Genomic DNA, 17,096 nt, shown 5'->3' on the forward strand with positions numbered 1-17,096 from the left:
TACAAGGCAAATTTGGGTAGTGATTCTTTAATATAAGGTCAGTGGCGGAGGAGAGCCATGGCCCCCTATGTCTTAAAAATTCCTACAAAAAATCCTGGCTCCACCCAGGTGAAAGTAGTGGATTTGGTGAAATGTTCGATGTTAGAGTTGGGCGTTTCTGACTCTATTGTGTTTCCTCAACAAGAGAAGAAGGAGAAAGAGGATGCAAAATCATGAAAGTGCAAATTTATTTTGTTTTGATTGCACTATATAAATGAAGTAGAATAAAGTAAAACCCAAAACAAAATTAAATCGGAATTTGCATTATTTTTATTTGCACTCTAAAGCATTTGTAAAAGAAAATAAGGGTATTTAGGATAAAATATAAAATCCTTTCTTGAAGTTTCTGACAATCAGCAACAAATGACCAAGACAGAAAACATGTATAATTATATTTTTACCCTTAAATGTCATGATGGTGGACTGGCCGTCAGTGAGGAATTCTCATATCGAATTCAATTGCCGCCATGTGTTTCAGTCGGGGAGAGGGAACACGTCTGAGAATTTCTTACTAACAGCCAATCTTTGTTTCAACGAAAATGACATGGATGACAATTTGAACTGTCTGACGTCCAACGATGATACTGGGAATTTTGTTTTAGCAATAGGCGGGAACGGTACTCTGTTTTCTCTTGCGTTGCGTTACAGGAGGAAGCATGGTGGAGAGGTATGACAATAAAATAAGAGAAAAAAATGCTAGAGAAAAGAAATATAAATATAATGGGAGAAAAAGGTAAGAGGGAGTCTAGAGATTCAGAGCTAGTCGACGGATGAAAAACTGAGGATGGATTTGTAGAAGTAAAGAGGCGGTGGCTTTAGGTTACAAATGGAAGGAACTGAGGGAAGAAAAGAGAGAGAGAGAGATTGAGAAAAATGGGGATCATAGTTGCAGCAGTGGTATGAGGTGGTCATAGTAGCACAACCACTACTGCTGTTCTAATAGATGAAATCAATAACCCAGGGGGTGTTGGCGAAGAAATTCCAACGATGGGAGATGAGGAGGAAGGGAAGAGAAAGAGAGAGAGAGAGAGAGAATGATTGAGAAAAATGAGGACCATAGTTGCAGCAGTGGTACGAGGTGGTCATAGTAGCACAACCACTACTGCCGTTGAATAGATAAAATCGATAACCGAGGGGGTGTTGGCGAAGAAATTCAAATGATGGGAGATGAGGAGGAAGGAAAGAGAGAGAGAGAATCATAGGGAAAATTAAATAAGAGGAAAGGTTGGAGGGGGAGTGCACTGCCATTCCACCAGACCACCACTATGCGCCCTGAGGAAATTGGGATAACAAAAGAGGGCAAAGAGGTATAATATGTAGATAGAACTATTTAATTAAAAATAGATGGACATTAATTCTTAAAAGGGTAAAATAAATATTTTAAAAAATATCATCCTTTTAACATTTTTCATCTTGGTCATCGATGGAAGGAAGGTATTTGTTGAATTTTTAGAAAAACTATTGGAGAGATTTTTATGATTCAGAAACTTCAGGGAGGTTTTTGTATTTTACCGAAGAAAATAATCACTCCCAAACGGTGGCTAGCTTGCTTAACATTATCCGTTTTCCATTGGTGGAGGAGAGAAATCGATAAAATCAAAAGAGATTCAAAAATCACAGAACCGATTGCTCGTTAATATTTCCAGTTTCCCCGCTGCCAAGTTTCAAAAGTTTCCCGGGAAAACACTTACCGAATTGGCCATGGCGTCCGCTGCTTCGATCTCTCATGCGTCATCGTTTCTGCAACTCTCGTCTTCCTTTCTTGGGGACTCCTTGTCGTCGCCTACTCTTTTCATCGGTCCTCCACTGAAGAATTTCTCACCTTCCACTCTCTCAGGTCCGTCTACTCTATCCACTAGGTCTCCTTTGCAATCACTGGCACCTTCCTGTCTGTTTCGTCGTTAGTTTACTATTACTTCTTTATTGTGCAATTCAGGAAAACAAAGGCACTTTGTGCAAAAGAATCTTGTAATCATTTCGAAGAGGATATCAGGGTTGGAAGAGGCCATGAGAATTAAGAGGTATATTGCTGCACTCTTTTTTTTTTTTTTTTGTTTTTCTTTCTATTATAATAAGAGTGTGTAGGGTTTTTTTTTTCCTAACCCAAGTTAGCATAATGCTTGAATTTGTAAATGTTGGTAATCTCTTATGGGAAAGTGAAACTCTGAAAGACAAAACTTGGAAAAGAATAGAAGAACAAATAAAATGAGAAACCAATGAAAAAAATAATAGGAAAGACATTCATTAACCGCTGTACTACCATGGGCATGGTAATGCCTATTTTATTTTATAGGTAGAGTATCTTCTTGAATTGAACCTTTTATACTGTAGGCCCGATGTAAGAGATCTATTAGATGAAAAACCAATCTGGTTGAATACCTCTAACCATCAAATAAATAGATTATTTCTCAAAGAACATTATCCTTGTTTTTGACCATTCAAAAAAGATTCATTGTAGTTTATTAATTTATTCAATTGGATTGATTTTTTTTTTGTCTGAAAAGTCTTCAGTATATGAATTACTTTGGGATCAACAAAATATACAACATATCATCATATTATCAGTGGTAATTAAAGTAAAGTAGTCTTAGGGATATCTAATGCATGTCCAAATTAATTATGCTGAAAGGAAATGAAGTACATTATGGTTAGGTTACTAGGTTGGAGCATGCAGATATTTTCTGGACATGAAAATATGTCCATCATATACTTTTGATGTGAGAATTATGCAAAAATCTGTTGGATACAGGTTGTGGAAATGGCACACTTTAGTATATATCATGGTTTGAAAAGAGGGAGCAGATTGATAAGGTCCTAAGGTCACCTTATGAGACTCTTTCATTGTAATTTTTTGACCAATAAGACTCTTTCCTTACACAGCTTGCAGAATATGAGCTAGTGGCTGAGTTTGTGAAGCATTTGTCCTACCTTTAGCTTTAACCTTAAGATATACCAAACATTTTATCAATAATAATACCTAATACCACACAACATGATAGGCTTCTATATCTTCTCTCAAAATTTAAAGCATGCTCTTTCTGTTCCCTGCTCGGTACTCTGGAACCCTCAAATTTCCATATCACTCCATTTGGATGCAGTTATTTGTCCTCAATAGACATGAAGGGATCATCTATTTGCCCAACTGTTTTAAAATCAAAAGGTGCAAGGGCAAGGGATTCCTAGTGCCTGAGGTGCATGGAAGGAAAGACATGTCCCTGAATGATGTGTGACATCATATCTGAAAAATATTCCTTTTCCATTAAAGGCTGTAGCATGGCCCCATTTACGCTGGCTGCAGCAGCTGAACATTGCTCTGATAAAAAATCCTGATATTTCCATGCAAGCCCACCCCAAAAATGAGAAGAAGGAAGGAAGAAAAGAAAGAACGGAAGAAAGGAAAAACACCATATGCATGCCTATTCAGATGTCTAGTCCTCATTGCTTCAAGCTTTGAGAATTAAATTAGTTTAGCCTTTAACCCACTTTGTCTTCTCTTATCTTCTCAGGTAGGTAGAGGTTAGGGATTTGATCATTTGCATCTCTTGAGTCTTGAATCTCTCTTTCTCTCACTTTACTGTGCCAATTCATTGAAAAAGAATACTGCAATTTAATAGACCAAAGGTATGGTATATCAAGAATTTTCAATGTTAAAAAACAAAATGCCATAGCATTTTTGATCTGGTGATTATTAGGTCTATGCTAGGAAGAAACCAAGGGCATTTTTCTAGATGCTATTACAAGGGGATGACAGTTGGTAGTTATAGTTGACTACCTCTTGTTGTGTTCTGAGGTTGAGGGTCTAGATTTTCCATATTCATGCTGTGATGCTGGGTATTTGGGATGAGCATAATAAACAGCTGCTTGAGGGGATACTGTCCTCAACTGTGTCTATCTATGAAGGATTTTGTAAAATTGCAACATTTTTTCCTGAAAATTTGAGCTTGGAGCATCATCATTCATCAGCACATTACCGAAGTATTATGCCAACTGTCGAGTTGGTAACGATACTTCTAGACCATTAGTTTGAGGTATGCTAGTAATGTAGGTTCTTGTTATGCCATTTCTTATGTTTTTTTTTTTTTTTTCTTTTTCCATCTTTGTCTGGTTTAAATTAGTTTGTTCTGTTTATTATGGAAATCATGTTGTCATTAAGTGATCTCTATGTTCCTTTTTGTGGTCATTATCTACTCACTTGCAGAGAGCGTGAACTTCGAACAACAACACGTTTCAGGAGAAGGCCACCTTTAAGGCGTGGAAAGGTCTCACCACGTCTTCCTGTGCCAGATCACATTCCAAAGCCTCCTTATTTGAATACAACTTTGTTGCCTGAACTGTCCAGTGAACATCAGATTCATGATGCTGAGGGAATTCCTCACATGAAGGCTGCATGTGAGCTTGCTGCTCGTGTCCTAGACTATGCAGGGACACTCATTAGGGTGAGAATTACTTATTATTTTTATCAGATTACTTTCTCTATATTTTACCCTAAGTTCTCCCACTCACAAACATAGGTTAGTGTTTTCTGTTCTATATGTGATGCATACTAATCAATAATCATAGGATTTCTTCTCTTCGAAATGGAAGTTCATGTAATTAAAACATGAATGTTGATATAGTTCATCCTTTTGTCATCAAATTGTTCATTTGAATAAAGTCATTTCCTTGATATGAAAATGGAAACTCCATGCGAGCAAACCAGCCATTGAAAGAAGACCTGAAAGAACTACTCAACCATATCTCTTTTACTTTAAAAAAATACTTTAGACCTTCTTTGTATTTTATACGCCATCAGCCAACCATCTATGATTGGATATGTTAAAAGCAATTGGCATTCATAACAAATAAAGCTGTAAATAAAATTTATGGTCAACTAAGTGGACTAGTTATTAGTCAACCTATACAATGCTTAGTCTTCATAGGTAATTTCATCATGTGTACTGACCGACTAGTTACTAATGTAGTTAGTATGACCCCTCAACTGATTAGTCAGTTCCAGTTGATTGGTTGGTGATTTGATGACATTGGTTCCCTTAAAATAAGGCCAGAAATGGAGAATTTGTTATCTAGGAAATCAACCAAGTTATAAATATCAAAACTAAACTAAACATTATGAATGTTAAGCTAGGAAGTGTTAAGGCCAGAAATTGAGAATTTGTAATGTAGAGAGTCAACCAAGTTATAAATTTACTAAGAGAAAAGACTAAACTGAACTTTATGAATGTTAAATTAGGAAGTGATCTATGTTAAATTTGACTACAGGAAAAAATGCAATGGGTAATTGATCATGTTTTGATCCTAGTTTTCAAGGTGCCAAGACAAACCTAGGCAACAAGAGAGCGCTTAATTGCCTAGTTTCCTAGGCGTTGCTTAATGTTCAAAAAAGGACAGAACAGTAAGGGGCGCCCCTGTTTTTGTCATAGAAATATTAGTAAAAGAAGGGGCATAACCCCTTTTTTTCATAGAAAAATAAAGCATGAATAAAATCCTTAGAAATGATGAAGAAGAAAGGGAGGATCCCTTGTTTTTGTTCTAGAAGAAGAAGAAAAAGAAGGGGTTCCACCCTATTTTTGTTCCAAAAAAATAAAAAGGAGTGGAGCCCCCGTTTTTATTCCAAAAAAAGAAAAAGAAGGGACAGAGCCCCTTTTTTGTTCCAAAAAAAAAAAAGAAAAAGAAAGGGCTGAGCCCTTGTTTTTGTTTGAAAAAAAAAGAAAAATAAAAAGAAGGGATGGAGCCCCTATTTTTGTTCCAAAAATAAAAAGAAAAAGAAGGGGTAGAGCCCCTATTTTTGTTCCAAAAAAAGAAAAAGAAAAAGAAAAAGAAGGGGTGGAGCATACCTTCTAAGGCAGATGCTCCAGTGTTGGCTACGAAGAAGACAAGAATTTGGAACAAGACTCACATTGTGCATGTCACAAAGGTCTTTTTGCGTCTTAAGGACGGTATAATTGGGGCAGGCCCAACCAATAAACTTACAAAGGTTTACAATAGACGGAGTCTTAATTCAAAAGTTCAAAGAGCTGTATTCCCTGGTAAGGAAAGCAAGGTCTTGGAAAGAAAACAGGTTCTCTCGGTGATCCCTTTAGGGGAGGAACCAATTAATAGTAAAGGAGCTGAGGAAGTTAGAAAGGAAAGTGAGGTGGAGGGGGAGGTGGTGTCAAAGGAGTAGGTGAAGCACGAAGACATGGATATAAAAAACTTGTTGACAGGGAAGCAGAAATTGGAAAATTGTTGGGTTTGTTCTTCTTGGGAGGCAGGGCTTTTGAGGAGTTGGTAAAAAGGAGGAAGGATGAGAGTTTTTCAAAATCCTTTAGAGGGAACAGGGGAGAAATTTGGAATGAGGAAGGAGGGGAGGAAGAATCAATTTTTGATGAGGAATAAATTTTCATGATGGTGTTTTGGCAGTGTTGCCTTTTCTCATGTTTTTAATCATTTTTGTAGGTTTTCAAGACTGCTATTCAGTCTTGATCACTAAGAGATTTCAGGTTCGATGAGAAGAGAAAGTGAAGAAGATGTAGAAGAAAGAGTGATGGAAGAGCAATAGAACACAGATTTTGAGGAGAAGAACAGAATGTCAAAAAATTCTGCCGCCGCCACTTTAAGTTAATATATATAGGTTATGCTAGTTACATGAAAGGACATATCTGCCCTTGGTGTTTACATCATAACTGCTAACAAATAACAAACAATATAAAACTGAAACTAGAAATAACAGAACAGTAAAATAACCACAGCTGTGACTAGATACATTCTACCCTACGGACAGAGTGGGACCACAGCTGTGGGGCCCACATCAATGTTCTCTACAATTCTCATTAAGATGTTTGTGTGGCTGTTTTCTTTGTGTCTTGTGCTGTTTGGTCATGTGGGTGAGTTGTTGATGTGTGGTACCACCTTGGCACTGTTGGAGGATGCATCTTGTTTTCCTTGTTCTCTTTTTAATTTAATTTTTGCCTTTTACTTTTCAAAGAAAGAAGCTATCAGAACCCTAACAAAATAAGAAACTAATAAAAAATATATTATTTTATGAAAGAAATAAACAGAATGATTCAATGTATCTTACTTACCTTAGTATTATAAGCTTAAAATATAAAAAGTATAAGAAACTTGAAGAATTTATATATAAATGTCATGGCATTTGGGCGAGGCGAGCCCTAAAAGTGCCTAGACACCTAGGCGTCGCCTTGACGACTATGGTTTTGATTGATGTGGCTGGATGTGATAAGAGCATATTACAATGTGGTAGTTCTTGCCATGGAAATACAAGTAAGGTGAGCTGATTATTTCAAATTAGGTGTCTTGACTTATTCCAATACTGTGAGAACAAAATCAATTGGATCTTGATGGATCCAGATTCATCATTTGCACAAACTTTTTAATACATTTTTGAAACACTTTCAATTATCTTTACCTATCTACCAGCCAAAAAAGAGTAGATTGGATTGGGCTTTGGAATTGATTGCCAATAGTGTTGTTGCTTGTAGTAATGGTGAATGAAACAGAAAAGTTTTTACTTGGGGCCATCTGCGATTGGTGAAACTTTCAGAGATATAGGGAGCCATTCTGATGGTGTATTCAGGACCTTTTGGCAAAGGTGGCTTTGCGTGTTGAGTTCTTTATCTTTTATTCATAGCCATCAACTTCTCTTCTCTTTGGGACTTAACCAGGATGGAGGTTGAGGGTGAGGCTTGAGTGGTAATTTGTTGGATGAGCAGTGGGTTTTTGGGTTTGTGATCAATGAGACATTATATTAGAGAAGCTCATGCCATGGCCTTGAGGGTTATCAGCTGGTTCAGGTAGATCTGAAGGTCAGTTAATTCGTTATCAAAGGAGGAAACTAAGGTCTAGGAAGACCTGAGCTGTATTAGAGCTTGTTCATGTTGGGATAGTTTTCATTTTTTTTTTTCTGAGTTTTGACTTGTACATTTCTCAGTGGGATGAGGCTTAGTTGAGTTGAGCTTGAGTTGTACATTTCTTCTGATAAAAAACTGCATATTTCATTTATCGAAAAAAAAAACTGCATATTTCCTAGAGTGTTTAGTGTATGCTTATCTTTTATGGGTGGTTGCTCCTGTCCATTATTTGGGCTTCCTTGTATGTGTATTTTATCCTCTTGTGTGTTGTAGGATATAGGGGTGTTTATTTGAGATTATTATATATCTTGCATTATTGTACAATTCTGGAGTACAAGGAGTCTATCTAAGATTTTAGAATCATTGTATATTGGGATTGTTTAAGTCATCGAAGGGTCTAGAATAGGGTTTTGAGTGAGATCAAGGAGGTTGGCCAGTATCTAGGGGTTTTTATTTGATAATAGATTGATACTTCCTCCCACAGATTGCTCTTCTAAATGAACCATATAAATTCAATCTCTTCTCTAATTTTCTGTTTCTTTTATTTTTTTTGGTTTTATTTCTCCTAATCTCTGTAGGTTATTTTGAAGTTTAATAATTTTTTATTGATAAAAGGGAAAAAAAGACAAAAAAGGAAAATGATAGATTAATGTGCAGTCTTCTTTTTTCTTATAGGTTCATCTTAATCTGATTGTACTGCATATCTTCTTAGAAACTATAGGATCTTCCCATGCTCATATTCTAGATTTTTCTTATAATAAAATAGAAAGAAAGTTCATTGATAAAGACAAATATCACAAAGAATATAGGTAACACCCAATCAAAAAATTAAATAAAAAGAAGTATTATAGATGCTTTTGCATAGATTTTGGTGGACTTTAAGTATTCTTCTATTCATGCATATCTGGCTATCTTGCTCTCAATGCAGAAAAGGTTATAATGTTTTGTGCTCATTTCTTGTTAATCATTTTATTCATTTAAGCAACAGGAAGAGTGTGCTTCTGTATGTATTTCCCTTTACTGATGAATATGCTACCTTTTAAATATGATTTTGGTCTGCTTGTTAATTTGTTAAATTGTTAAATTTGGTACTTTGGGTTGTTATAACCTTATCTTGTGTTTGGCTAACATGACATGATTTTTATAAAAAAGATTTGCTATTACATGTTCCAATGTCTTTATCAGCCATCAGTAACAACAGACGAAATTGACAAAGCAGTGCACAAGATGATTATTGATGCCGGGGCTTACCCTTCACCTCTTGGCTATGGAGGGTTTCCAAAAAGTGTATGCACATCAGTTAATGAGTGCATGTGTCATGGAATACCTGACTCACGCCAGCTACAGGTTTTCTGTGCTTTCTTTCTTATCATTAATTCCATATTTTCATGATATGCTTTACATGGTAAAACTTACACTTGGGTATCCAGTCTTTTACATTGATGGTAATCTTTTGTGCAGGATGGCGACATAATAAACATAGATGTCACTGTCTTCTTGAATGTATGTTCATGAATAGTTCCTTGCTAAAGGTTATTCACATATACTGCTACTGGTTCTTGTCCGTTGTCATTCATTTATTTTTACCAGTGCTATGTCTTCCAATTTCCACTTCTAATTGCCATATGTTTAGCAGATTTTTTTCCTAAGAATGTATTTATTAGTTTAGATCTTGGAGGCTGAGAACGGTTCTGCTGCTGAAGTTTCAGCAGCAAAAACATCGTTGAGTCAAGCTGGTTGGTACACAAATCCACGGTCAGCTTGCTGCATGTACCTAGGGTTGATCATAAGCTGGTCCAGGCCAGTCCCGGGCAACTGGGTTTCTTGGTCTAAAGACTATATATATCATATAATTCCAGGCTGGGAGGGCTAGTCCTGCTGGGATGGGCTAGCAGTGATCATCCCTTTACATACCCCTCAAACTTAACTACTTAAAGCTCATAAAACTTATAAAGAAACAAAGACATCCGGATCCAATTCTGTTATAACAAAATAGTATTTATTAAGATTAAACCCAATCTGTATTCCTAGAATACAGATGGGGTGGAGTGGGGTAACTGGAGATCTAGGGATCCCCCCCTATGTTGGGGTAGTTCCCCTTGGAAATCTTTCCAGAGTTAATCTGGTGAGAAGTGGCATCCAGGTTATGGATCATTCATGTAGTCTTTGTGGGCAACATGCTGAATTGACAGATCATTTATGTATTCATTGTCCATTTTCCTCTCAGATTTGGGGACACTTTCTCAGAGCCTTGGATTTCAGTTGGGTAATGCCTAGATCGGTTAAGGATTTGCTCTGTTGTTGGGATGTGAGAGGCCTAAGCAAGAAAGGGAGCCTGGTGTGGAGGATTATTCCTGCTGCTTTCTTATGGTCTATTTGGGCTGAGAGGAATAGTAGAATTTTCTGATTATTGAAGGGGATTCCCAGGTGATAGTGGGTTGGCTTAAGGATCCAGACACTGTGATTTGGGGTTTTAGAGATCTTCTCAAAAAGGTTAAATGGTTAACAAGGAATATGACAATCAGAGTTCAGTGGGTAGGCAGATCAGCAAACTTATTGGCTGATTCACTTGCAAAACAAGGGGTTTCCCGGGATACTTTATTTTGGGCTTCAGTGTAATTTCTTTTGTACTTATAATTCTGTAATTAGCTTCTAAGAGAAGGTCGCATCTCGTGCCTTTCCACGGGTTGCATGTAACTCTTATTTGCTGGTTTAATAAAATTTCACTCATTTATCAAAAAAAAAAGTAGAATTTTCTGTAATAAAGCTAAAAGTCCTGAAGATATCACTCAGAGAGCTGTGGGCAAGCTGATTTCTTGGATATCTGTATCTGAGGAATTCAAAAGTCTGAATTTGTCTTCTTTCTCTTGCTCTAAGTCCTGGTGGAGAGTGTAACTGCTGTGGTTTTTAGGCTGCCCTTCTGGGTCTGAACCCAGCTTGTATTTTTTTTTGAGCTGAATAAAATTATTTTACCTTTTCCAAAAAAAAAGTATTCCTAGAATTTTTCTTAGTCCTCTCTTCTTCAAGTTGTTGAAAAAAATGAAAATGAAACCATTCCATTTTATATCTCAATTGACTAAGAAGATCTCTGGCAAGCTACTGATAGCCAATCATTTCAGAACCTTAAGACCTGGTGATCTTGTTCTCTTCCACCTGACAGAGGCATGCTGTCTGATCTATGATTTCCCATGATCATAGATCATGGCAACTGCACTAATCTTTCTTTTTGTATTTTTTAACTAGATTCTGACTAGTAATCACTTCTTGAGTTTGCTTCTCATTTTTAGATTCCTTTACCTAACCTCCCCAGCTCCACAACTCTTTAGGAATTAGGACTGATCATCATTCACAAAGAGCTAATAATCTGCTTGAGTAACAACTGCTCCATTCTATGGACAGTTGGAGACCGACTAGAAAGTGAAAATAATAGCTCAAGCAATATTATCAGGGCATCACATAGCCTTCAGGTGAATAAAGGCATTGTGGCTTGTTTAAATATATTTCTTTTTCAAGTTTTTCTCCCTTTTAATTAAAACTTATTGAACATAATACAAATGTATAACAAGTTAAAAGGATGCAAAATTTTGCAGTTCCCTTTGATCTTCATAATTTACAGTATCTAAAGCATTTCTTATTTCTTGTCATTTATTCTTCAGGGCTAATGTTTCTCTTTATTATGCACTTTTATCGAATTGAATTTTAGGGTTATCATGGGGATACCTCAAAGACATTTCTTTGTGGCAATGTTGATGATGCTACAAAACGCCTTGTGAAGGTATAATTTCATTCTTGACTTCATGAATACTTAATCTATGTTTTCCAACATCTATGGAAATTCTTTTTTTTTTCCATTTCATAGCTTTTATCCTGTTTCTCACAACCATCTTATTTATTGATATTTTTCTACCTAGGTCTCAATTCACTAGTTCTTGTTATCAGGTAACTGAAGAGTGCTTGGAGAGGGCCATATCTGTGTGTAAAGATGGTGCCAACTTTATGAACATTGGAAAGACGATTAGGTAGTAGCTTATATTTTTATAGTTACACTAGCATCAAGATTACACTGATTTCAAGATTTCAATAATTACATTGCTTATGCTAGTTGTATGTTTGGAGAATGTACAGCTGCTTATTTTATGAAGGTACATGAAAATATTAGTACGAATAAGGGACTAGTACAAGATTTACAATTGAGGACTAGTTTTTATTTATTTATTTTATTTTTACGTGCTGTGGGATGTCTACATCATGGTTTCTGTAATGCATATATTGTCATGAAATAGTGCCTAGTCACTGATTTTAGTCATTCCAACTCTGACATCTAGATATTAAACTGTCCAAATGGCTGTCAGTCATGTTAATAAAGTGTATGCCCATAACCCACCCAAAATGCCAGTTTATATTACCATATGTACGACTATCCTATCATAAGTTTATTTTTTTAATCATTGAGGGGTATATAATTGCTTTTATTTTTATGTGTGCAGCTATTAAAAGAAAGCACTGTTCTGGTTGGCAAGTAATTGGTTGGTTATTTTTATATTGATTATACGATGTGCTTTTCATTGAATTATTTGAGATTATTATACAATATAGTAAATAATGGTAAATGAAACATTTAATAGCCATTCTTATGATAAAATACACTCCATCTGTTGTAACATCTCTCTCTCTCTCTCCCCCTCCCTCCCTCCCTCCCTCCCTCCCTCCTTTTGCAAAGATATTGGCTATTTAACATCACTGAGGTGTCTCATTTGCCATAATTTGAAATTTTCATGGATTACATTTGTTATTTCCAGGTTTTGTTTCTTACTAAATAATACATGGAAATAGTCAGTCTAATTTTTCAGAGTTAAAAGACATTTTAAAGTCACATGCATCTCTAATTTAAGTAATATAGATGGTGTGTAATGGTAAATTTACATCCATTTGCTATTCTTACAAAAAAGACACTTTTTAATACCACCTAGCGTCTCTCATTTGATTGGCATGGTATATTATATAACGATAAATAAAAAAACATTCTTTTGCCCTTATTATTTCAAATTATTCTCCTTGCTAACCTTGTTTCCTGTTCTTTTCTGATAAATTGTTTGGGTTTGAATTTTTTTGACAATATTTATTGACATTGTTGATGCGATGCTATTTCAGTGAACATGCTGAAAATTTTGAATATAATGTGGTAGAGCAGTTTGTTGGGCATGGCATAGGGACTATATTTCACTCTGAACCAATCATATTACATTACCGTAAGTAACCTCTCGATTTCAATTCTTTTACTTTTTTTTCGACGAGTAATTCTTTTACTCATTGAACAATCTATAGATCCTTTTAATAGTATAATCTGACGCAATGAACAAGTTATATCAGCATAGATATGAAAAGCAAACAAATGACCTTAAATTTTACTTTTTATTGTTGGGTTAGTTAAGAGAAAATTACTGAAACCATGAAGATTCTCCAACAAATTTAACCAGTGTTATGATGAGATATGCACCTAGAATATTCTGCTTTATAATTGTATTTATTGTGTCAACCAAATTTCGCATGACAATTTTTCTTTATGTTACAACTTAACATGCATATGCTTACTAAATTGGGAGCAAGTTGGTAGTGCAAGTGATGGATGTATGCACCTACAGTGATAGGTCATTTTAATGTTTGGAGAGGGGCATCCATTAAGGCAAAAATTCATATCAGCATACATGGCTGTCCAATGTGTTCTCTTAAATGATAAGGTCAGAGTTTCAGAAATTTCTAAAATTGAAGAGGACCATATAATCTAAAAATGTCAGAACCAAACTGATTTCTCCCTTCTTTCTAACACATCAAATTACTTTTACATTTTCTAGTATTAATACAAGGCTTGATATTTCCTCTAATAAAATTATAATTTGAATAAGACAGGGCCACATTACCCAATGTTGGTCCTGGCTATTCTAGGTCTTGGGAGGGGCAGACTGGATACAGATTGATCTAATCTTTGTCATTTTTTGCACAAGGTGATTGCTTCAGGCTTGAACCTACCTTCTAATGCTATTGAGCATTGAATTTATAAATCATCAACATCATTGTCTAAGACTTGTCCCAACTGGATGGGGTGGATATATGAATTCTGTTCCACCATTCCATTCCATTCAGTTTCATATCCATTGTTAAACAATGAGCCCCTGAATCATTTGCTACTACTTCAACCCATGTCCTTTTTGGTCTGCCCCTAACTCTTCTAACACCTTTAACTTGTAGCAGATCACTTCATACTGATGTTGTAGATGGTCTTCATTGCATGCAACTGAACCATCTTAGTCAACTTTCCCTCATTTTATCACCTAATGGAGATACTCCTAGGTTCCCTTGTATGAGTTCATTTCTGGTCCTATTCTTTCTAGTTTTCCACACGTCCATCTCAACATCTATATTTCTACCACTCATTTTGTGGACATATTGTTTCTTGACTACCAAACAATTTACTCCATAGAAAATTGTTGGACTTGCAACCATTTTATAAAATTTTCCTTTTAACCCAAGTGGTATTCTCCTATCACATAAAACTTTGGATTCTCCTCTCCATTTTCCCCTATCCTGCTTTAACTCTATGGGCGACATCATCCTCAATCTCTCCCTTGTTATGGATCATTGAACCAAGGAAATGGAAGATGCCTCATTGAGATATCTCTTGGTCTCCAATCCTAAGTTTCTCTTGATTTTCACTTCTATTATTATTAAACTTACATTGTATATATTTTACTATAGTCCTGATTATTTTAAAGCCTCTTGATTCTAAGGTATTTGCCCATAAATATAATTTGGCATTTCCACTCCTAAACTCTATATCATTAGCATTTAGCAAACAACTTACACCATTATATGTTTAGTCAATTCCTACATGATTAGTGTAAATAAATAAGGGCCAAGTGTTGAGCCTTAGTGAAGTCCCATTGTAAACGGAAGCTTTGATATCTCTCCCTCAAGTGTTTTAACATTGGTTGTTGCAATCTTATACATGTCCTTAATCATATCTATATACCTATTTAGCAGTTAATACACTTTTTTTTCTAATATCTACCATATTAATATATTATCTCTATAGGAACCAGTGTTTTAAAAGCGCAAGGGCCAATTTGTGCCTGAGGCGCAAGGCACAAGGTGAGGCGCATGCCTTTTTAAGCAAGGCGTAAAATTACAAAAGAAGCTAAAAAAAAGAAAATTAAAGAAAAGCCAAAAATTAAAAAAATGCAAAAAATATTAAACATAATGTTAATAAAAAAATATAAACTTAAATTTTAAAATAAATGTTTTAAAAAACCTATTATCTAAAATTAAATTACATACACATAAAATGTAATGCGTATTCAAATGAAAATAAAAAATAAAAGCAAACATATAAAGCATTTTCAAGCATTAAAACCCACAATTTCTTTTTTTTTTCTTAATTACATTTAATCAAGTAGCTAATGTGATGTAAAACATATTGCATTCTTGATTCTATGAGTTGCCTTTGTACCACGCCCCTTGAGGCAAGCTCGAACAAGTCTATTTGCTAATGTTTTTCTTTCATTAATTGCAATAAAATATCTTCTTAAAAGGCAATGAAAATTATAAAACCATTATTTTTTATGTGAGAAATAAGAATTTCAGACCCTAACATAGATTTGTTTGGGCTTGCCTCGAGGGGCGTGGCTGGGGGTCCGGGGGCGAAGCCCCCAGCCTGGCCGTTAGACTAAAAAAAAAGCAAGAAGCGCAAAATTTTAAAAAGGCACATGCCTGGGCTGAGGCACAAGGCACGTCAGGTGCACCAGGCGTGCGCTTTTTGAAAGGGGTGCGCCTCGGACCTGGGCGAGGCGCATACCCCAAAATGCGCCTCGCCTATGCGCCTAGGTGCGCCTTTTAAATAACTGGTAGGAACTCTATCATATGCTTTCTCTAGATTAATGAATACCATATGAAGATCTCTCTTCCTCTCTGAAAACATTTTTTTTATCAATCATCTCAATAAAAAGATAACTTCCTCTCTTTTCCATGCCATAACCTTTATTGAACTAACCCTAAATAATTATTATAGCTTTGTATATCACCTTTATTTTTAAATATAGATGCCATATAGCTCTTTCTCCATTCATCTGGCATGTTCTTTGTTTTCATCATCTTATTGAACAATCTAGTTAGTTATGATAGGTGGCATAGGTGTACCTCTTTCATAGGAATGGCAATGGGTAGGGTACCCGTGCAAATTGCCCTACCCGTTCCCGAACCCGCCTATGTATCCCTAATTCCAAACCCGTCTAACTTTCCTCTCAATTTCTCAAACCCGTCTCGTCCCAAACCCGTTAAACCCGTCCCAACCCGTTCCACCCGTTAAATCCTTTGACCAAACGTTTTCTACTAAAAAAAAGTTTCGTAATGCTTATAGCGTGACTTGAACCCAGATCAATTAATGATAACACCAAATCTCTTAGCACTCCTTTAAGCAACTATGCCATTTTGCCTTTTGTGTTATTTAATGAAATAAAATAGATTTTATTAACTTTTGTGTTCATCAAAACAATCAATACATATATATGATTAACAATTCCAACTAAAAATTAAAAGAAATACTATTTAAAATTAGCATTTTATAACTAAATGAAATAAACAATCTATCAAATCCAAATTTACATCAAATGATGAATTTAATCCCAAGAAATTTATACAAATAAAATATTAATAATAGAATAATTATCTTAGTACTTAAAATTTATAAATTTGTGCATGATATATAATATAATAGGTTTATATTTATGCATCCCGGGTATTGGATACCCTAAAGTCAAAACCCAAACCTGTCCCAAACCCTATGGGGTTTTAATCTAAAATCCCAAACCCTATAGGGTTTTAATCTAAAATCCCAAACCCGTCCCAAACCCTATAGGGTTTTGATAAACGGGTCCTATTAGGGTCGGGATGAGTCGGATACCCGAAAATTCCCGCGAAATTTCCATTCCTACTCTTCCATACCTTTCTAAACTTCTGTTGTGATATCATCGGGTCCTAATGCCTTTTTTTCATCTTATTTAAAGTCTCCTCCACTTAAAAAATTTTATGAAGGTACCTACTAATCCTTTCATAGTTGGGATAAGGTATGGATGATGATGATGATGACGGCTTACTAATCCTTTCACCACTAGCACCCGTTTTTATGTTCAGCAGAAAAGTTTAGAAGATTTGTTTTGA

The 17,096-nt window shown here is 35.5% G+C and overlaps 1 protein-coding gene across 3 annotated transcripts in view; it reads left to right on the forward strand.

Moving 5' to 3' along the window:
• Positions 1-510: 510 nt before the first annotated feature.
• LOC104601358 (methionine aminopeptidase 1B, chloroplastic-like) overlaps positions 511-17,096 on the forward strand; it is a 30,321-nt gene continuing 13,735 nt past the window's right edge. The window contains exons 1-8 of one of the 3 annotated variants that reach the window (XM_010264653.3): positions 519-1,876; positions 1,976-2,060; positions 4,238-4,475; positions 9,072-9,233; positions 9,348-9,389; positions 11,590-11,661; positions 11,826-11,905; positions 13,038-13,135. In XM_010264653.3, coding sequence (XP_010262955.1) covers positions 1,741-1,876; positions 1,976-2,060; positions 4,238-4,475; positions 9,072-9,233; positions 9,348-9,389; positions 11,590-11,661; positions 11,826-11,905; positions 13,038-13,135 — 913 coding nt within the window. In that variant the 5' untranslated portion in view covers positions 519-1,740. Of the gene's footprint in view, positions 1,877-1,975; positions 2,061-4,237; positions 4,476-9,071; positions 9,234-9,347; positions 9,390-11,589; positions 11,662-11,825; positions 11,906-13,037; positions 13,136-17,096 lie in introns of all 3 variants that reach the window. The other 2 variants (XM_088901775.1, XM_088901776.1) reach the window with 2 other exon arrangements.

This window comes from Nelumbo nucifera, chromosome 3 (assembly GCF_055504915.1).
Source record: "Nelumbo nucifera cultivar China Antique chromosome 3, China Antique-T2T, whole genome shotgun sequence".
NCBI lineage: Eukaryota > Viridiplantae > Streptophyta > Magnoliopsida > Proteales > Nelumbonaceae > Nelumbo > Nelumbo nucifera.